This window comes from Elgaria multicarinata, chromosome 2 (assembly GCF_023053635.1).
Source record: "Elgaria multicarinata webbii isolate HBS135686 ecotype San Diego chromosome 2, rElgMul1.1.pri, whole genome shotgun sequence".
In the NCBI taxonomy this organism is placed as follows: Eukaryota; Metazoa; Chordata; class Lepidosauria; order Squamata; family Anguidae; genus Elgaria; species Elgaria multicarinata.
In genome coordinates, this window is record NC_086172.1 from 17071423 (window position 1) to 17094076 (window position 22654).

General features: G+C 42.2%; 1 protein-coding gene across 1 annotated transcript in view; it reads left to right on the forward strand.

Moving 5' to 3' along the window:
* The window catches only part of MAP2 (microtubule associated protein 2), a 150145-nt gene that overhangs the window by 58006 nt on the left and 69485 nt on the right, over positions 1-22654 (forward strand). The window contains exons 3-4 of the mRNA XM_063115869.1: positions 9623-9736; positions 12092-12203. Of these exons, the coding sequence (XP_062971939.1) occupies positions 9623-9736; positions 12092-12203 (226 nt within the window). The remainder of the gene's footprint in view (positions 1-9622; positions 9737-12091; positions 12204-22654) is intronic.

A 22654-nucleotide genomic window follows, 5' to 3' on the forward strand; every position in this document is an offset into this window, starting at 1 on the left:
TGTCAACATCATCAGGCCAGAGCACCTGAAACTGATCACACAAAATCAGTTAGATGGCAGTATCAGACACCTTGACTGGAACTGCAATAACAACAGCATCAATTCTGCTGCAGAGACAAGTAATTTTGTGCTCAAAGTGAGATGCAAAAAGGTCACAGCGGGTCCTTGAGGGAACCAGGGCTCCATTCACTATTGAGAGTGTTAACAACTCCCGGACCACTCAAAGAACTCTGCTGGATGGCTACTTGAGGATGCAATGGAGGCAGCAAAGTAAGCCTTCTTTGCTGCTCACACCATCACACAATAGGCACGATTATGCTGCATGACATGAAGTTTGTATGCTGTGGCTAGGGCCTCTAGTTATAGGACTCTGACATTCTGCTGATCTTGAAAATCCTAGATCAGTGATTAAAAGCTTAATCATCCTGGCCAAATCCCCTCCTGTCTCTTCAATATCCCAGATTGTCTGTGTATGTTTATCTCAGAGCATTCATTGCTTGCGCTTCTTTGCTGCAGATTTTTCCTATTTTTCCTTCTTTGCATTTTCTGTGCCTCGTCTCATTCCTCAGTGTTATGACTATCTCTTTCCCCTATCTATATATGTCCTCACTCTCTTAGAGATTTCTTCTCCACCTGCTCTCGCTCTCTCCCCGGTTAATTCATTCTATCCCTGCTGTGGTAATCCTCTTTCCTTTCTTCCATAAAGTTTCAGCTTTCTGATTTATAGTCCTCAGTTTGTCATGCATACAGCCTGCCCTAATTCAGCTTTTTTGCTTTGTATCACAATTCTTCATTGTCTGTTCTTGGCATGAGTCTGTTTCCTACTGATTATTTTAGTGTGTAGGTAAGGATATCCATGGTTTGCATGGATATGTTGTTTTTAGGACTTAGCATGACCTTTTTTGGGTGATGGAATATGCAAACTCCGGATATTCCAGATATTCCACTCTAAACACTCATCTTTAGAGAAGTCAATTTTTTTATGAAGCCCTGGACCCCCACTTACTGGAGGCCCTCATTATAATTTATTTATTGCATTTATATCCCACCTTTTTCTTCCAAGGAACCCAATCCTAGGTACATAATCCTCCTTTCCATTTTATCCTCACAACAACAACCTTGTGAGGTAAGATGGGCTGAGAGTCTGTGACTGGCCCAAAGTCACCCAGTGGGTTTGCATGGCCGAGTGGGGACTAGAACCCGGATCTCCCGACTCCCAGTCCAACACCTTAGCCGCTACACCACCCATGGCACTTGCAGGAACCCAGGAGTTGTTGTTGACTGCTTATTGGAGAGGGTGAGGTCACATGGTCTACAATAGCATTCACTTAGAACTGCTGGACTCCTCCAAGTGCTGAGTTAAGCAAAGGGGGAGAATGTTTTTTGGTTTGGTTTGGCTTTTCTGAAAAACTAAAAAAATAAGCCCATTAACACTTAAATAAGGTATGTGGAACCTCTGTCTCCCTCCACAAAGTGAAAATTCTCTTAATCCCCCCCCCCCCTGTGAATGAGGCAGAAAAAAACAATGCCTCTTTTGCAGGGAGAAAGTTCCCGAAGACAGGGGGCAGGATTCGGCCCAGCACTATTTTAGGCCTTTGCTAGACCTACCTTAAAATCCGGTGGTGAGGAGGGGCCAGACCGCACTAGAAGTAGCGTGGGCTGCCACTCCTTTCCACACATCAGATGCGACGGGGTAAAGGAAAGCCCCGTCACGTCAGCCATTTTGTTTAATGTCTTAAAGGGGCCAGGTGTGCAGGAGTGCACCAGTGACTGAAGTAGGTTTTAAAAAGGGGGTTCCATGCTCCCCCCTGCCCCTGATTTCCCCACCCTGGCTGCGATTCCCCCCTGCGATCTCCAATTCCCCCCAACCGCGATCTCCGATTCCCCCCCAACTGTGATCTCCGATCCCCCCTCCCCCCTGGCTCTGTTTTCCCCATCCCCCTGGCTCCGATTTCCCCCCCCCCCAAATCTCCCCACCCTGATGGCCGCAGCATTCCTGTGGAGTGCTGTGCGCCATCCGCCGCTTTTCCCAGCTACTCACCAGTAAATGCTGTAGCTGGGAAAAGTGGCGGACCGGTCTACATGCCCGCGGTCTCGGGCTCAGACTGAGACCGCGGGAAATACCGGGCCACAAGCGGTGCCGGTTACCCCAGGGCCAGGGAGGTTTGACCCCTGCCTGAGCCTGGGATCCCCTGTGCATCATCTGGACACACAGGGACGAGCCTGGGCCTCGCATCGGGCTAACCCCTCGTCTAGCAAAGGCCCTAGATATCTTCTAGGGTGCACTCTTAGTTCACATAGGTAGGCAGTGACCCCGACAGACCTGGCCTATGCCACTGGTCAACTAGTTGTGCTTCCATAGACTATACACCATAGATTATACAAGGCGCAGCGGTTGCATGGCAGACGCTCAGGGGTCCTTGGCAGACGAACTGATGTGAAAAGAGCCTCATGCTTTAGGCGATACTATGTTCCTTCCTACACTTTAACTGAGATAGTTACGTTAAACTTGGAAATCTGTTGCGTTTAGGTGGCATCTTGCCTAATAAAAACACCCATTGAATATTACAGTGATTTCACATCAGAATCTACATCTGCCCCATGTGAAAATCCCATCATGTGGGGTTGCTTTATGTATAGCCTTTATTATGGCATGCACACAAAAGCAAATAGAAAGGGGCTACCATAGATTATTTCCCCCCCCCAAGTTGTTTTTATGTGGCAAGTAATGAAAGCTCCTCTTTTCTTGTTTTAAAAATATATTTAGCATATGCACTTAACTAAGAGTTGGATATTACTCATTCCTTTTATTGTCTAAAATCTACCTTGACAGCTATTAATGTTGTTGCCCAGGAAACTGCTCTGCGCCCTGCTGTGAAGTTTGCCAGAGAGCCTTCGGAAATTGTTTTTATTTCCTGATATCACAACCGTGAATGTATCTCATTTCTTCATCATCACCTCCTTTTGTTTCTTGCTTCAAATGTGGCTAAATTGGAAGGGGGGAGTCTTTCCAGTATTTTTGCTGCTGTCTTGAAGGTTTCAACATGTGAAAGGGGGAATGTGATTCTCATCCTTAATCTACCTCTTCTGTTTTTTGGGGGTAATGAGACAGATGGATGTTTCATCAGATCCCTGTTCCGTTTTTTTCAGTGTGTAGAGAATAAAGGCCCAAACTAGCCATGTTTGTTTGTTAAGCATCTGTCTGCCCCATTCACATATAAAGTGGGGATGAGAGATGGTGGTGGTGGTCTACTCTTTGCACAAAAGAAGCAAGCAGGGAAGAGGAGCAAAACTCTGCTTCCTTACCTCAATGTACTCCTCTGAAGTGGGTTTCCCCCATGTTGGCTCCAATACCAGAAATGAGCTGGGCAGGGAGAAAAATGCTCCTTTTCCATATGTTCCTCTTTGTATAAGTAGTAGACTCCCGCCTATCCCTGTTTCAAGTGTGAATAGGGAAAAGAAACACACTGTTGCTCGACATGTCTAGTTTGGTACAAATAATAGCTTTTCTTTCTTCTGACTCCTGATTCTTTCCTGGTAACATGTTTCTTCTGATTCCTTCCTGGTTCTTGTAATATGCTAAATGGACATTTGTTGTTTATTTGTTCAGTTGCTTCTGACTCTTTGTGACTTCATGGACCAGCCCACGCCAGAACTTTCTGTCGGCCGTCGCCACCCCTAGCTCCCCCAAGGTCAAGTCTGTCACCTCCAGAATATCATCCATCCCTCTTGCCCTTGGTCGGCCCCTCTTCCTTTTGCTTTCCACTTTCCCTAGCATCAGCATCTTCTCCAGAGTATCCTGTCTTCTCATTATGTGGCCAAAATACTTCAGTTTTGCCTTTAATAGTATTCCCTCAAGTGAGCAGTCTGGCTTTATTTCCTGGAGTCTGGCCTGGTTTGATCTTCTTGCAGTCCAAGGCACTCTCAGAATTTTCCTCCAACACCACAGTTCAAAAGCATCTATCTTCCTTTGCTCAGCCTTCCTTATGGTCCAGCTCTCGCAGCCATAGGTTACTACGGGGAATACCATTGCTTTAACTATGCGGATCTTTGTTGTCAGTGTGGTGTCTCTGCTCTTAACTATTTTATCAAGATTTGTCATTGCTCTCCTCCCAAGAAGTAAACGTCTTCTGATTTCCTGGCTGCAGTCAGCGTCTGCAGTAATCTTTGCGCCCAGAAATACAAAGTTGGTCACTGCCTCCATGTTTTCTCCCTCTATTTGCCAGTTATCAATCAAGCTGGTTGTCATAATCTTGGTTTTTTTGAGGTTTAACTGAAACCCAACTTTTGCACTTTCTTCTTTCACCTTCATCATAAGGCTCCTCAGCTCCTCCTCGCTTTCAGCCATCAAAGTAGTATCATCTGCATATCTGAGATTGTTAATGTTTCTTCCCTGATTTTAACTCCAGCCTTGGATTCATCAAGCCCAGCATGTTGCATGATGTGTTCTGCGTACGAGTTGAATAGGTAAGGTGAGAGTATACAACCCTGCCGTACTCCTTTCCTAATCGTAAACCAGTCCGTTGTTCCGTGGTCTGTTCTTACCGTTGCTCCTTGGTCGTTATACAGATTCCTCAGGAGGCAGACAAGATGACTTGGTATCCCCATACCCCCAAGATGGACATAGCTGTAAATGGACATAGCTGTATATTAAAGATGTTGAGAATTTCCAGAGGTGCAGTGCTTACCCAGGGTTTGATTTCCTTTGGAATGAGGTTATTGGAGGCTTACTGTCATTTTGTGGGTGGAACATGGGTGGATGTACAGTATTAAATGCTCCAGCAGACCCCCCCAAATTCTGTTGCTCGAACAACAGATCTACAGGGTGATGCCATCACCATAAGATTCTTGCAGAGAGCAGTTCAACTGTCCCAGGCTGTTTGTGTGACATGCTGCACTCATTGCGGCTTATTTAAGCCACAGCGCCATCCTGAATATTCAACCCATGGGCATAGGTTGCTGTGTCATGTGAACCCAGGCAGTGGAGGTTATGAACAGGCCCTATTTAACCCTCTGATAACCCCCACTGGTTGGCTTCACACAACATGACAATTCTTGGTTGGGAGTTGAATATTTAGGATTTATCATGCTGAGCCAGTCTCTAAACTCAAACTGCCAATCTATTGTTCTTTACATGAACACCCTGTTTACATTATCCCCAGCTGGGAGGTGGGAGAAGAGGCACACACCCCCTTCCCAGAGCAGTCTCTGCCCTTTCCCTCCTCATTGCCAGCCATTTGCCTGTGCTCTATGTAACAAAGGGGATGTCCTTCCTGGGACCATTAAGGTAATCTCCTGCAGTCCTACTGGTCTCACCAATTTAGCAGAAGCCACTCATACGACCACAGAATCAAAGGTTTGGAAGGGAGCCCATACAGCCCAACTCCCTGCCTCTCTCTCTCTCTCTCTATATATATATATATATATTTCTTGGGTCCTCCTTTTAACCTCTTTTCAGTTATTATTTACTTTTGTAAAGTAATAGACACCTCCACCAATCGCTGATCTCAGTGCAGTCTTTTCCCACAGTGCAATTGTCTTATATTTTCCATCACTCTGTGATCAATGTACATATTTAGCAAATTGACAAAGAAAGATTTTGAATCAATGGGGAGTATCCAATGCAAAACAGCCAGTAATGTAAATTATGTTGTGTTAACAGTCTCTAGCATAAGGCCAACAGCACCTGCTGGCACAACAGATTTTCTGAGGAAACCTATTATGCCAGGGAGCGCTGTTGGTGTTGCACTAGAGATTGTTTACGCTGACACAATATAATCTGCATTAGCAGTAGTGCCACATTGGATACTACCCAAAATCCTGTAAGCACTTGGTTAGCCACTACATTAACTAGCGGCTAACCAAGTGAAAACACAAAGAGTTTTTTTTTCTTGTTCCCAATAAAGTACTACAAACATGAACAACAAAGTGATCCAGTGGCCATAATGCACTCTGAATAAGCCTGGATCAGTAGCCAAGCCAAGAATTTTATTTTTGCTTAATTCAGCTTTTGTTGCTATCATTTGAGAGTAGAAAAAACCCAACCCCAGCAGAAGTAAATCAGTGTGAAAACACTACCAATACCAGAGCTTTTGAGAGCTTATCCAGTGTCACGTTGAATTTGGCTGGATTTCCTTTTCTTTCTTTCTTTTTAAATATCATTAGAATCCCTTGAACTTCAACTGAACCATAAGGCAACTGTGAAGCATTTAATAGCTACCCTCCAAGGATTTGACTTATCCATTGCATCTGCTATTTATAGGGCCCATTAGTACCAAATGTCTGGGTTGTTTTTTGTAGTAGTCATTAACCGTAGAAAGACTGTTTCTGCTGCATTGGCTGCTCCTTGTGTGTCGCCAAAAATATCCATCAAAAGAGAGCTATGAACTCAACCTTACTTGATAAAATCCCCAGCGGTAATTTGCTGTTGTTGTTTTGGATGCCTTACATTAAATGTTCCATTACTCAGCAAAGCTGCTTCTCCCTCCCAACCGTCATGTCCTGGGTCATAGAAAGTCTCTATCTGTTACTAAAAGCTGTGTATGGCTGCAAAAACCAACGGCACGATCTTGAGGCTGGAATAAGGTCTGGGAGATTGTGGTTTAATGGCCACAGAGTCAGTTCCAGCAAAGTGAAAACAAAATCAGGAACAAAATGGGATCAGTAGCCATGGAATCCATTTTGGAGTGTTTATACAGAACGGTGTTGAAGACAACAAGCAAAGGCCTGTAGCTCAGAAGTCAGTCTGAAGGTGGGGATAGGAAGAGCAAGGCTTATCAGGCCCAGATGAAGGGTGACCATGACAACTGCAAGAAGGTAAGGGGCAGCAGAATGAGGCGTAGGCGCAGGATTTTGGAAGGGAAGGGAAGTTTGAGTACTAGGCCGAATAATACGGTGCTCACGCAAGAGGCCGCTCTGGAAGTATTTATACTTAGAAAGAATATAAGCCTCCTGCAGTCTATGTGATTGTGGCAGATCCAGGTTTAAACACAGAAATCTGGCAATGCCACATTTGGTTTGGGCTTCAGAAAGTGTCTTTTATATGATACAAATCAAGGTCCGTATGTATATGTAATGTGGAAAGTAATAGTTTCAGAGAAAACTGGAAGGTGTTTAATTTTGTTTAACTCGTTTAAATGAAAAGGTTTGAGCAGAGTTTGAAAATACTAGACATCCAGCATAATTACAAAATTATGTATAACCCTGTAAGTGTTGCCTCCTGTTGCTTCCTCAGATGAATCTTTTTCTTCTGCTCCAGAGTGGTAACTAGCCAGGGAAGAAAGGAGAGTTGAAGCTGATACTAGGGGAGTATCTACGCTAGAGCTCCTTTCATGTATGAGGCAGCACATACTGGTCTTTCTTCAAAATGGAAGTATTGCCCTGGGAGCACACACTAATGAATACAGTACGACCCCCACAGTGCTTATAACGCGACTGAGCGCCACACACAAATGCATAGTGTCCTATGTAGGAGGAGTTTGAAAGGCCACCTGTGTGTTCTATCAATAATGTTTATAGCAGAAGTGCATGCTACAAGCCTTAGGCCACAGCTAGACCTAAGGTTTATCCTGGGATCCTCCAGGGTTCGCCCCTGCTTGAGCACTGGATCCCCTGTGTGTCACCTAGATGAACAGGGTTGACCCCTGGACGATCCAGGGATAAACCTTAGGTCTAGCTATGGCCTCAGTATACTGCTGCAGATATGGGTGAAATGGGAGGACGTGCTGCCATTTCAGTTTTCTTTTTCTCTCCTTTTTTTAGTCAACTGATTCCGTATGCACCTTTGATGGTGCACAGCAATGGAGATGTAATAATAAACCATGTGTTAGTTCACAGCTGTACTGCTCCATACATGCACAGTGAAAAGTAGGTGCAAAAATCAATCCACCATGGAGTTGGAGAAAGAAGTGACATTAATAATAAGACATTCCTTGCCCTCAGGCTTACAATCTAAAAGACACGACACAAAAAGAAAAGGGATTGGGAGGGAAGAGGAAAGAAAGCATGACTCAGGCACCAGTTCTAAGATTCAAAGCTTTTATAGGAATTCTTTCAGGCAAGGAAAGGAGAAATAAGTTCTCTGTAGTTGCTCCTTCTCTGACCAATGTATGCAGAAGGGTTGGTCTCCCCCTTGCCATGATGTTCACCCTGGGAGGCAGCGGGTGCATCCTTCCAGTGGCCCTTAGTTTTCTGGCCAATTGATGAGACCTGAGCCTGCAGTCCAGGGAAGGGTCAGTTGGAGCTGTGTGCTCCTTCTGGCAGGGAGGGGTGAAGTGAGCTCCCTTCAGCGGCTCCCTCTCTGGCTGATGTTCTCCTGTTTGCCATGATGTTCTTCCTGGGAACCAGGGGCTGCATCCACTACCTTGGCTGGGACCCGGTTTCACTGGTCTCACATCAGCTTTCTCCCCCAGCACATGTGCATTTTGGCTCAAAATGGTCTAATAGAAGAGTCATTCAAGGGTTACTTATGTGAAGTAATCATTTGATTACTGGAGAGCAGGTGACCCCAGTATTGTGTGCAGTGCTGGCCCCCTTCTCCAGATGTCCATGCACTAGCCTGAAGTGAAGAAGCTTATCTAACAGTAGCCTCCCATGTGATCAGGACTCTGGCGTGACCAGGTGCCCCCAATTGCCTGGAAGCCTGTATGTTAGCTACTGCTGAAACAAAGGTTTCTTCACTGCAGATAACTACATTAACATAATGGAAGTGGCGCCACCAGCAAGCAGGGCAAGGGGGGAGCATGAGCACAGCTTCACTCCCCAGTAATTGCACGATGTCCCCTTTCCTCATAATGGCTGGGTTCACATAACACACTAACCAACACTCATTGGTTGAGTGCAGGTTGTTGTTGAACCATGGGTTGTTTGTTGAACCATGGGTTATTGTGTTGTCTGAACCAGGTTGTTTTCTGCAAGGTGACTTGTTAACCATGCAGGGTGGCTTATTTTCTTCAAAGCCACCTTGAGAACCCATGGTTTGTTGCTGGGTTGTTCAGGATGGTCAACAAGCCACACTGTACAGGCCACCCTGTGGACAATGTCCTGGATTCAGTCAATAAGCTAACCCAGGGTTCAACAAACAACCCATGGTTTAGCAACAACACACTTAACCATTGAGTGTGGGTTCGCGTGTTTTGTGAACAGGCCCATTGTGTGAAGCATCCTTCAATACACGCAGAAGCACTGAGCTGGCTAGAAATAAAAGTGCTCCCGAAGCATAATCAAATGTGTTTTAAAACACATATAGCAGCGTCCTGACCACCACCTCACTCCCACGCCTTCCCTAATGGATCCTCTGCATAACTAGAAGAAATAGTGCCAGGCAGTATAACCATCTGGAATTTGGGGTAAATTGCTGGTAACTCTGGTTGTGTGAGAGTCCAACCCTGTCAAAAAAAATATTAGGAGGTCTACTGAAAAAAGTAGCAGTCCTAAGCATGTTCTAGAGCAAACCATAATTAGTGCAATAGAGCAAATGTAAAGGACGCAGTTTCAGAATTGCAACATTAGTGCACAATCATTGTTCACACAAGGCCCCCTTTTAAAAAAATAAATAAATCCCTCTATCTCTTACTTTAACTTGCTTTTGTTTGTCTTGTTGTTAATTCTACTACTACCCCAGAAGAAGTATCTGCAAGGATAGTCCAAGTAGTAACAGCTGAAGCTGTGGCAGTCCTAAAAGGTGAACAGGAAAAAGAAGCCCAGCCCAAAGGTCAGCCAGCGCCATTACCTTTAGGTAAAGCGAGTCATCTCAGCTGTATTTTGTGTTATAAACATTAAGCTTTTGCACTGCAGCTGTGGCCTAGATTTTTTTATTCATTCATTTATTTTAAGAATTAAGAGCTGAGATGCTGACATATCCACATTGTCCAAGAGACCAAGAGTCCCACCCACATGATCACTTACTGCAGTTGTGCTTATTGCTGGAAGTCACAAGACTTGCCAACGACGTTATGCAGCATTTAAAGAAATATGGCAGCGTTCCATGATCCAGTTTTTGATGGCCCTTGATTAATACATGAGGTATACATTTCAAGCTCTAACGCTTGTCTCTTATGTACATTTGCCTTTCCCCAACAATTAAAAAACAATATTACCATAATGTATTAAAGTACAGAGAGCCTCTCAGCCACGTTCAGCCATATATTTTGCTCACATTTTTATTAAAAGATGCAAAATGGATAAGGGGCCACCTTCCAGGGAGAATTCTTCATTAGGCCGGGGTGGGGAGTAGCTAAATTATTGATTATATACAGGACAAAGATATCTGGTAACACACACACACAAAATGGATTATATCCAATCATGACTTCGTGCTAGCAGAAAACACTTCTGCTCCTGAAGGTGCTCCTGATACCCTGAGAGTTTGGGGACCTTCCATAATAGTACAGGATATGACATGGAAGGCCAGAGTAGATGGAAGGATTGGCGAAAACCAGGCTCACAACGTTTTGTGAACAAAAGTGCTTTCTGTTAACACAAAATCGCCTTTAAATTCAAGCCATTATTTTTATTCAGAGGAGCAAATGTTTAAACGAACATGACCACATGTTTAAGTACTTAGCTGCATCCAAAAAACAACAACCCTGAGCTCACATAATAAAAGCTGCCATTTTGTGCACACCAACCTCAAATATAGCAAAATTTAAAAAAATTGCTATAGGATGCTAATGTGGACATTCAAAGTTTTATAATGTATCATGATGTATATTATTATGTATAATAAATTCATTTTGGCTTAGATCAAGGTTTGTACTATTAATAGAGGCTTTACAGCAACTGCTTCATGGCATCACAGTTCTGTGGGGGAAAATGCTGATAGCCTATAGAAGTCTGTAGAAAAATGCACTGTTTTCTGAACTCCGGTTCATCTATTAAAAAACATGGGCAAAATATAGCCGAAATAAATTATCCTTAGGTCTTGCTGAGTTCAGTGGAAGAGACTGAAGTGTGTGCTGAATTTTCCCACTGAAATAAATGGAACTTAAAAGTGCTTAACTTTATGTATGATTTATTATTAACTTTTATATACATGTTTGCTAAAAAAAAAAAAAAGTCATCAAGGCTCTGCACAGTAATTTTAAGCCCTAAAACACAAGGCTATTAAAACATTAAAACAATTGTATGGTTTAAAAAGGCTAAATTAAAGAGGCGAAAGCGAAGAGAGTAAAAAGCCGATTGTAATTCTTGAGGGAGCGCATTCTACAGTTTGGCAGTGACACAGGAGAAAGTCTTTCCCATCTGCCTGACAAACAGGCTCCGTGGGGTAACTTTACTCTCATGAGGGCCTAACCTGTAAATTTTAATAACTGGGCAGGTTCGTAATGAATCCGGCGATACCTTAACTTTGGCTAGGTGGCACCCAATACTCGCAGGGGAAAGTTTAAATTCTGTTACTTGGGTATCACTCTTGCTCCCATTGAAGCCACTGTGTTATCCCTGTCCTGTTTACATACCTCATGTACAGTAGTTGGATGTTTAAAAGGAGGTTAGTGTGAGTCTTTCCAGGGCCCTGGGCCAGCCTCCAGATGGCATATATCAAGGTTTGGCCTGAAATATTTACACAAGAAAAGAAGCTGGTGCTAGACATGTTTTTCAGATATTTTTTAAAAATTATGAAAGTACTACATGCAATCAAATACATGTAAGTGAATTTAACATGTGGCCGGGCACCTCTGTATGCTGATTATTGTTTTTTTTCCATGAATGATATAAAAAAATCTCTTGCTGGAATATTTGTCTTGCTTTTGGCATGTGAGTGAGCTTTTCTTCAAGGCATGTAAGAATTATATTGTCAACCGTTCGAATAGCTGGGATATGAATAAAAACAAAAATGCTTAAATGTTTAGATATAACTTTTATTAAGGAAAAATATTGTGAGACATTTGAGTAGACTTATGAGCATAGTGCTGCATCATCTGAAATGAATGGTTACTGTCGTTGGTGTAATGCAATATTAAGGTTTCAGATTGAGCTCAAGTGAAATTTTATCAAATGGTGCCAGATTGTTATAATGCAGATTGTCCATTTGGAACTTCCTCGTTTCAAAATAATTAATCACTGTGTCTCATTTCTACCATTCAATCTTTAGCAGTTGAAGAGACAGCTAACCTGCCTCCTTCCCCACCCCCATCACCTGCTTCAGAGCAGACTGGAACATTGGAAGAAGGTAAGAATTCCCTTGGGCACTGCAGGGTCCATCTTTAAGGAGAAAAATCCAGGAATCCTAGTGAGAGAGGTAGGAGGAGGATTCTGTCAGCCTTAATTTAAAGGCATGAGCTTTAAAAACATTAAGTCATCAATTACACATGATTGTAAGACACAAACGGTACTAAAATGCATATTTTGTGTGTGCATGTGTGGGGTGTGTGTGTATATGTGATATTTGAGTGTGTATATTAACATGAATTATATATATATATATATATATATATATATATATATATATATATTCTATTGCTGTTATTATTATTTTTTTATTATTATTTATTTATATAGCACCATCGATGTACATGGTGCTGTACAGATAACACAGTAAATAGCAAGACCCTGCCGCATAGGCTTACAATCTAATAAAGTTGTAGTAAACAATAAGGAGGGAAAGAGAATGCAAACAGGCACAGGGAAGTGTAAACAGGCACCGGGAAGGGTGAAGCTAACAGTATAGAGTCAGAACAAACTCAAAGTTTAAAAGCTATAGGGAAAAGAAAAGTTTTTAGCTGTGTTTTAAAAGCTGTGATTGAGTTGGTAGTTCTCAGGTGTTCTGGAAGAGCATTCCAGGCATGAGGGGCAGCAGAGGAAAATGGACGAAGCCGAGCAAGGGAAGTAGAGACCCTTGGGCAGGCAAGAAGCATGGCATCAGAGGAGCGAAGAGCACGAGCGGGGCAATAGTGTGAGATGAGAGAGGAGAGATAGGCAGGAGCTAGACCGTGAAAAGCTTTGAAGGTCAACAGGAGAAGTTTATATTGGATTCTGGAGTGAATTGGGAGCCAATGAAGAGATTTCAGAAGCGGAGTGACATGGTCAGAGCGGCGGGCCAGGAAGATGATCTTAGCGGCAGAGTGGTGGACAGAGACCAGCGGACTGATGCAACTGGGCTTGAAAATGCTGTGGTGCATGTAAAAGGTGCAGAGAGAGGGGAAATCTACCAGCTATAACTCCTCTCATCACTGACTCTATGATGAGAAAAGTTGCAACTGGAAAAATGGTCTCCTATACGCTATTATTAATGTATAGGGGATGGGGAACATGTGGTCCTGCAGATGTTGTTAGATTGCAGTTGCCATCATGGCGATATTGGTTAGGGCTGGTAGGAGTTGCAGTCCAACAACATCTGGAGGGTCAAATGCTCTTTAGCCCGGATATATAGGAATTCTCTCAAGGTCTGAGCCCAACAAGCATCATTACAACCCAATATATCCAGCTGCAGCGGGTTCCAAATTCATTTTCTAGAGATATAAATACCAATGATTTCTTGCAACTTTTAACACAAAAATAACAGATAAGTTCAGCAGGTGAAGGTTTTTCAAGCACTATATTTCCATGTTTGGAAAAGGGTTCAGCTGCTGAATTTCTTTCCATCTAACCTTAAACATATTTTATTTCAAATGTAGACACAAAAGGCAATATACACAATAGACATAAAATTTAACAACATAAATGTAGAATCATATACCATAATACAAATGGAAAGAACATTATGAAGACTCTTTAAAACATTCAATATCCTACTTGCTGTCCTGCATTTTTACATATCCAGTGAATTTGTGCTTTACTTATTCTGAAACTATTAGTCACAGAAGCGTGACAAGGAAAAAAAGTTGGCAAGGTCAACCTGGTGATAAAAACCTGAGTAACATGCTAACTATTTTCTTTAGGGGAAGAGAAAACCATATCTCCTGGGATCAGCATTTTTTTCCATAATAATACTGCAAACCATTGTTTTTTCTATGTATTCTTTCATGTATTTCTGTGCTCAAGTCCATCAGGACTAAGTTATCTTTTAATTTGATAAGATTTAAACTTTCAGAAATTTGATCTCACTGTTCTGTACAACTCAATAACTCCATTAACCTCCATCCACAACACTACCCAAAGCCCAAATTGATCAAGGAATTTGAACATTAAATCGAGAGCTTTATACAAAAAAGGCTGCTTTTAGGTTAAAAAAAAAGTTTAAATGCATGCCTGGAGCAAAGTATATGCTTGAGAATTTGATTGAATAGAGATTAAACGCTAAAGAGTCTCTAAAGTTGTATTCTGTCATTTCTCATTATTTATTGTTTAACACTGAAACCATGGAAGGGTTCACACAACGATAGAGGGGAAATAAGCCACAGTGGCACATTTCCCCTCCCTGCTGGTCACATGTGGTGGTGGGGGAATAGCATAATCACCCCTCACAGCATGGCTTATCAAGTCATGCAAACCTGGCCAGGGCGGCTTGTTGCTGTGGGTAACAAGCCACCCTGAACCCATGCCCTGTTGTACTGTTCTGGGTGGCTTGTTACCCATAGCAACAAGCCACGCAACAAGCTGCTCCATCAAACGTAAGTATGCCAATCCCCCCGCCACACGTATCACGCAGCAGTCAGAGTCTTGCGAACTGGGACTGTGTCACTTAAACGCCATGGAATTTCGATTATAGTTGAATTTCCCTGTGCCAAACACATTGGTCTCTCATAGAACCATTAAAGAGACAGAAATGCTGTGCTGTTGTTTTTACGTATGCAGAAAAGAAGAGGGCTACCCCATTATATTATGCAATCTGAAATGAACCAGCCCAAAGGTGTTTGGAAATAGTGATTTAAATATGGAATGTCCGACCCAAAATAATCTGAAACATTCAGTGCATTTCTACCTCCACAGGCTCTTCTTCAGGAAATTCTAACACTTACATGTTTTGGGTTTTATAACCTTCTGAATTATGTAAAATATATTTTCTAATACATGCTTTTTTCAGGTACTTTGTGGATGGTCCTTTTTGTCCTTTGAAATATGGCCAGTTTAAATAAAGCTGAAAGGGGTTTCCACCCTTCAGCTCTATTGTATGTATGTATGTATTATTGTAGTACAAACGCATGAGCTCCCCTGTAACTAGTATGTATTATATCCATGTTTTATTAGTATAGACCAAAGATAGGCAACTCAGTGCCCTGCAGATATTATATAACTCCCATAAACCACAGCTGCCATAACCAATGGGATTATGGGAGTTGTAGTCCAAAACACATTGAGGGCTACCCCTGCTGTAGACATGATGCAGCCCCAAGCTATTCACTTTAACGTCCAATTGATCACTAAAGTCTCTTCAGTGGAAGAGTTAATCATATGAATCCCTCACATTGATATCAATGGGACCAAAATATGCTTAATTTTGACTAACTCATAGTGGGGGGCGTGTATGTGTGTATGTGTGTGTGTGTGTGTGTGTTTTAATGAAAACCTGTGACTGGATACTTGCTTTTATACTTCACAACCATTGCTGGGCCAATTTATATCTTTATTATTTTATAAAGGTGTCTCCTTGGAGGAGCTTTGTACTAATGCTTCTTGTGTGTATAAGATAGTATGTAAGATTAGAGATGAGGTTCATGTTCAGCAAAGCACGTGTATAGGCCTCCTGGGACTATGCCACTTCTTTATGGAAATGGAGATTGTATGTTTGAATGCCCAACTGTATAAAAACAAAGCCCAAACTTCTTTTTATGTGAAATCTTAGCTAGGGAGAAGAAAGAAGTTTCTCCCTGACAGGCCAGCTTTCCACAGGAAAGTCGTTTTTGATATGGGAAGCATTCAGTCTTGTGATCCTGCTCTTGAATGAATAGAGACCCAGAAATTATACTATATGATCCTTCAAAATTTGTAAATGAGGCCTTAAATTGTTTCTTTCATACCATCATGACATTGACATTAGTGATGCAGAATAATGATTAACAGAGTACTTTGTTAATCAGGTAAAGCCACTGAAAGGAGTAAAGTTAATACTATATTCAAGAATGAATGAATCTCTACTGGGGTTATTTTCAGCATCCTAAAAAACTCTTTCTTACAACTCCTGGAACTGTCCCAACCTGGGAGACAATGTCATGTTGTGCGAGTTCATTAAATCAGTACAAGCTGGAGATAACATGATGGTTAGTTAGCTAAACCTGTTTATCAGACATCTACATGGAAATTAATGTAGCTAATGCCTACCTAATGCCACTATGTGTGCTGAATGAATATTTTAGAAGTTGAACAATACATTGCTTTTGTTGTCCTCATTTAAACTCATTTTGTGATGAGACAATGTGACCTAAGGTACTGACTTTGAGAAAACTGAGCACTCCATGTTCAAGGGACTGTTGGGCTACCTGTCTGTCTCAGAAGCACACTTAATGTTTTTGGAAACAATCCAATGTTCAGATTAAAATTTAAGATACCAACATATAATTGGTGGTCATTAACATTAATGCTCTTGTTTTTCTGTTGGTTTTAATGTTGCGTAAAATTGTACTTGATTGATCTCCAGAAATGTTAAGGCTCTCAAATGCCAAATTTATTTTACTGCCAGCTTTGTGTTCTGTGTATTAGTATTACAAAGAGATGAAACATCTCCAGGTCATTGTGACTCAGTAGATCAAGTTGTTCCCAGTGATCCATCTTGTAACTCAAACTCTGTATTTCTATGTTTTAAAATATGTATAATAGAGAAAATAGTATTTATAGAAATCAACCAAAGGGTCAGTATTTTTGCAGGACTGTGAAACTATGATGCAGATATGTTATTCAGTACAGTATTTTGCAATATTCAGGCTTTCTGTTTCAAGGCTGACAAAAAATGTTATTATATAAATGTTTATTCTCTTTTGCAGCTGAACATCCAATTTAATCTTTTTTTTGTATTAACCCATCAAAATAGGAGTTTATAAGAAACACATTGAACCAATCTAGCCAATGTTAACCAATTTAAAATACTATTTGTTTCAATAGAAGAGTTAGTTTGCAATCCTATGCCCATAAGCCCCATTTAACTGCAGGTGACCTAGTTCTGTGAAGGCATATATAGGATTGCACCGTTAAGCAAAGGCAGTACATAACAATCTTAAGCAAGTTCACTCAGGAGCAAGTTACATTAAACTCAGTTGGGATTTGCTTTTGAGGAAATCACTACTCCTGCTCCTCTCTGGTAGTTGCGTTTAGGATTCCAGCCACACAGAGAAGTCCAATGGTCCCAGTTACACAAGTGGCTCCTAGTGTCAGTGTAGCTTAGTTGGGATCCTATACCCTCTCAGGAGCAAAGGAAAGAACAAAACAATTGTACTTTAAACAACGTAGCAACTCCGACAAACATTTCCCCAGTATCCATAGGGAACTACTGACTCGCACCTATCACAGAACAGCATGCTAAGAATGTATCTTCATTAGCTGTGCATATAGGATCTGGCCAGAGTACTGTATCCTGTATAGCAGGCCTAAGTGGCAGCAGCATTCTAAATAGTGCTAGGTGGCTGGTGGGGAGTAGCATTTAAAATTAAAATGGCAGCTAGACCCTGTACCTGATGCTGTTTGAAAAAGATGCTGGATTAGAAAAGAAATTCAGAGGGGCCGAAGGCAGGCGTAGCAGTGTGCCCTGCCAGGTTGCTGAGCCCTGGGCATCTGCCCAAGGGTGCTGAGTCTTGATGCTGACCACACAGAATAGCACGGGAATATCCCAGTGACACTATTCCACCCCTGCCCTAACCCCAACCCTGCCACAGATACAAGACACATCTCTCCAGATACAACAGATCCTAGCAACTTAGATGTGCCAGGGATCCTTGCAGACAGGGATTCAAATCCCCTTTTTCTATTTACGTATACAGCCTACAAACAATCACCCTTTTGACTGACCAACACACCAGGAAGGATGATCAGTTGAGCCAAACACAGAAGTAGCACACTTGGGAGAAAGCATGCATAACAAAACCAACAGGCTGCCCCGGTCAAGGATTTCAAGTCCTGCCAGAGAAATAATACCCATCTGAGATGAAGGAGCCTTGACCAGGAAAGGAAAGGGTGGAACAAGGACAAACTATAAGGGAAGCTACAACTACACTGTTATAGGAGCAAACCCTGTTAGCTCCCTGGATGGAGTGCTGGGGTATGAAATAGGCAATACAAATTTGAGCCCTGATGGGGGTAGTCATATAATTAAGGCCAGGCTCACCTTTTGCCTACCTGCCCGCCAACAACAGCTATGTCAGATATATCATGGCATTTGTCTTCCCCCAGACACCAATCCTAAAACTCAACTATGTACACCAAGATCAAGTGGGTTGTATAAGGAACTACCGTCCTGTTGAACAGCACTGGTTTCATGCCCAGGAGATCCCACATTCAAATCTGGATGTGATCTTCCACCAGAAAAATCTGGGGCCATAGCTAGACAGGGCAAAACCCCAGGGCGATCCCCAGGATCATCCCTGTGTGTCCACATGACGCACAGGGGATCCCAGGATCAGAGAGGGATGATCCCTCCCTTTCCCTGGGATCTCGCCCTGCACTTTAGGCCCAGTTTTTCCACTGTCTCAGGCTGAGCCCGAGACTGCAGAATATGTGGCCGGGCACCGCGGTTTGTCCCAGCTCCTCACGGTTCCTCACAAGAAGTCGGGACCCGCGCACAGGGTGCAGAGCTCCTCAGGAGCACTGCGCCCATCAGGGGTGGGGTGGTGGGAGCGGGGGATTTTTTTTTAAAAAAAACACCTACCTTTTGCACACGAGTGCTCGTGCGCTGCTGCCTCTTTAAAAAAAAAAAGGCAGGCGCAACACCTCTCCCTCTGAGGGCGTCGCGCACCACGTGTGAACAGAGGGGGGATCTCGCGATAAAAACATCTTGAGATCTTCACCCCTCCATCGCACAATAACAGGTAGGTCTAGCTAAGGCCTGGGAGGAGTTCTACACAGAGACACATCTGGGAGAGCATAGTACCAGAGCCAAATAACAGGAATGTGTCATCAACCAACTGTCTGGCTTTCACATGACACATGTTGATTTTTAATTTTTTTTTTTTTTTTTTTTTTTTGTCATTCATCCCATTCTATCTAGCCACATCTCCATCATCCTCATTTTCCTCAGCAGGCTTCATTATTTGTGCAAAATGCCCTTTTACCTCAGTTCCTATCACCAACGTTGCCCCATGTGTGCTCTAAGTGCACAACAATAAGACCAGGGAGTTATAGCTAAAGTTCATGTCATGAACCCTGTGATCTGAGTTATTGCCATTGGTGTGCTGTGATTGGCTGCAGGGTTAGTTGTAATCTTATTTTCTGTTGTGGGCGTGTAGGTGCAGGAGGAGGAGGAGAGGCAATATTTGATGGCTGTCTGTTCGGTTCAACAGAACTGTTTGAATTTACATTACCTCTTTTGCCAGAACCTTCCAAAAAACTGACAGATGTGCAACAAATGTCCCCAAAGTTTGGGGAACAGCTCCAGCTTGGCTTAAAGATTTTTCTAACCTGTCAATCCATGTTAGCATATTCTATTTGCTGTCTAGAATGCATTGTTAGGAACCAATGTGCAAACTATGGTGAGTTCCTCACGTGCAGCCATAGAGTTGCTTTTCAGTTGTAAGATATCCAGAAGTGGGCATATTTAAACATCTTTGAACAAGCCTGCAACCCACCAAACATAGCCAACAAAGCCATGAGTGGTGGTCCACTGGTTTAATGGGCTTCCTTTTTATCCTGCAAAATGGGGTAGGATAGGATTTTTAACTTGGTAGACCACAATAGATGGCCAATGGGGACAGCATTTACCTTAGTAGTTCCAAAATTATGAAGGTTGCTCATGGATGTACACTTGCCTGCACAGAGTGGAACACACATAAATGAAATAAATTCAAAACATTGTGTCTGACGTTGTCCTATCGGCACAATCCTGCAGATTAGGTATTGTGCAACTATAATTGGTAGAAGTTAAGCATACATACTTGGCTACAAGTCTGTGGCTCTAGCTTTTTTTTTTTTTCTCTCTCATTGTAATTCAGCTTCCATGATAACGTTTTGCCAAATATGGAATTTTATGGAGTTTAAAGTTCTGAGAACCTCAGCTTTCATTTCATTAAAAAGGTAACTCCTATCCCTTACAATTTTGGCTATAGCTATGAAAAGTGCATGATCCACAGAGGTTCACAGGCTTCCATTGAGTTTACAGAGACCATCTTAGCAGAGGTAGCCCCATTCTGTTCTGTGTCAGGGAACGTCTACTTACATACAGCAAGGCTGCACATAAACAACATTTCTTAATGTTGAAAAGATTAGCACATGCTTTTCTTTAACTTGGAATTTGGACTGAGCATGATATGCTCAGAGAGTACTAATGGTCCATGTCTTCTCCACAGCATTATGGCTGTGTGATAATCCTGTCATAGGGTTGCATAGTCCAGAATAGGAGGGTGATTTCCTTCAGTCATCCTGTTGTGAACATCACTGTGTAGTAGACATGACAAAGGTGGATGTGGCCAACCATGCAGCAAACACAAATTAGAGAGAGGGAGAGGGAGAGAGAGGTTTGTAAGTCAAATCTATTCCAGAGGAAGGAAGGGTTGCTGCTGCAGGCTTCATTGTTCTATTTTGATAACTTGCTTCACCGACATAAAAGAATGAGTTGGTCTATTTGCACTGCTGCAGGAGGTAAGATTCCTAATTTGATTTTATTAGAATTATGTTGTAGATTGGGAAGACTGTGGCAGGATTTCATTTTTCAGGGTGTGGAGTTATTCCTGAGCAGTGCCTGATCCATTTAATCAAACAGCACTGGGCAAAGGGAATGGGTGCTCCCTTATAGAGACGATGCACCTCTTTGTCTTCTATGCGCTCCATGAGAACACGCTTGAAGAGTACCCTGCCTTATGCACAACAGCAAGAATAAAAATGCTAAGGGGAAAGAGAAGGCCCAAGGTACAGTAGTTTCATTTATCATTTATGGCTTTGAGAAAGGATTTTGGAACCAGTGAGCGCTCTGCAAATTAATAAGAACTAATTTTCTAAAAGATTTGACCCTGATTTGGAGCTTTCTTTCTTTCTTCCTTCCTTCCTTCCTTCCTTCCTTCCTTCCTTCCTTCCTTTCTTTCTTTCTCCTCAGCAGATATCCAACAGCTAGAATGAAATAATATTTTCTGTAAAAATATTTACCTGTGAGTTAGGTTATAATCCTTAGGGTGGTGCCAGGGCAGACCTGATTTACGTCAAATTTGTGTCAATTTCTGCAGCAGAATTTTTTTTAGGAACAGGCTGCTTATATTTTGCTTTTAATACACTTTCTTTTAATTAAAGAGCATACTGCAGTAGATTAAACAACTGTAGAAAGATTGCATTTTCTGTTTGAGAGGCTAAAAAACCACACATTTAAAGATATTAGTATCACTTTTATTCTTCAAGAATTATGTCATACAATGGAGGTCTAAAAATGCTTCATGAATAAAATCATTAGCAAATGACAACATATGACCGTAAAAGCTTCAATTGAACCAGGAACACATAATAAAGCAAACACAAAGCCACAGATTAGTATTCCATGCTACTGTTATTAGTTTGCTGCTTTTCAAATCAATCCATTTTGTGGTTATTCTGAATAATTTAAAGCCTATTTCATTTGATTGGGTGCAATCCTGCCAAATGTGTTGGGCCATGCCATAGCAACCTATACTTATGCATCGTTCATTGAACACCACCACTCGTGTGGATTACTGATGTCACAAGTAGGAATGAGCTTTGCGCATGAAGAGATCTGGGCTATTTGTTACCTCCTGGGGAGGAACAGCATCTAGGAATCAGGGTGTCTGTCAAGTAGGATTGAAAGCAGTGAGGATAGAGTAGGTTGCACTACCTCACTCCTCCCCTCCCCTTGCTTACTGTCCAGGTATGGCAGTCTTTATGAAAATATAACAAATGACCTTATACAGTATGTCCTTATGGAGAATCATGTAACACATACAACAGATATGGTGCTGAAACTCCTGTGTTGCATGTAATGACAACCCAGGGTTTGGGATCAGTATGAGTTCTTGATGAATTGTGGGTTGTTGCTAATGCAAACCCTGCATTTATTTTATTTATTTATTTAAAATATTTATATCCTGCCCTATATCACTAAGATCTCAGGACGGCGTACAGAGAAAAACACACAGTATAAAACAATAAATATACACAGTTAAAAACAAATTAAACCATGATCCAAGTTAAAACAATATATTATTTAAAAGCAATAGTTAAAACAATGTGCCAGTGAGTTTAACCATCAAAGGCTTTGTTAAAAAGCCATGATTTTACTTGGCGTCGAAATGAAATCAGTGTTGGTGCCAATCGAGTGTCCAGGGGGAGGGCATTCCACAGTCAGGGTGCCATCACAGAGAAGGCCCTCTCCCTTGTCCCATCATAGCATATATGTTGCATTGATGGGATGTCGAGAAGGGCTCCTCTAACAGATCTAAGGTCTCGGGCAGGCATATATAAGGAGAGGCGCTCTCTCAAGTATCGAGGTCCCAAGCCATTTAGGGCTTTAAACGTCATTACCAGCACCTTGAATTCTGACCGGAAGCATCTAGGCAGCCAGTGCAGTTCCTTTAAGACCGGTGTTATGTGGGCTCTATAACATGTACCCGCATTATAGTTTAGCTATGGATTGTTAACC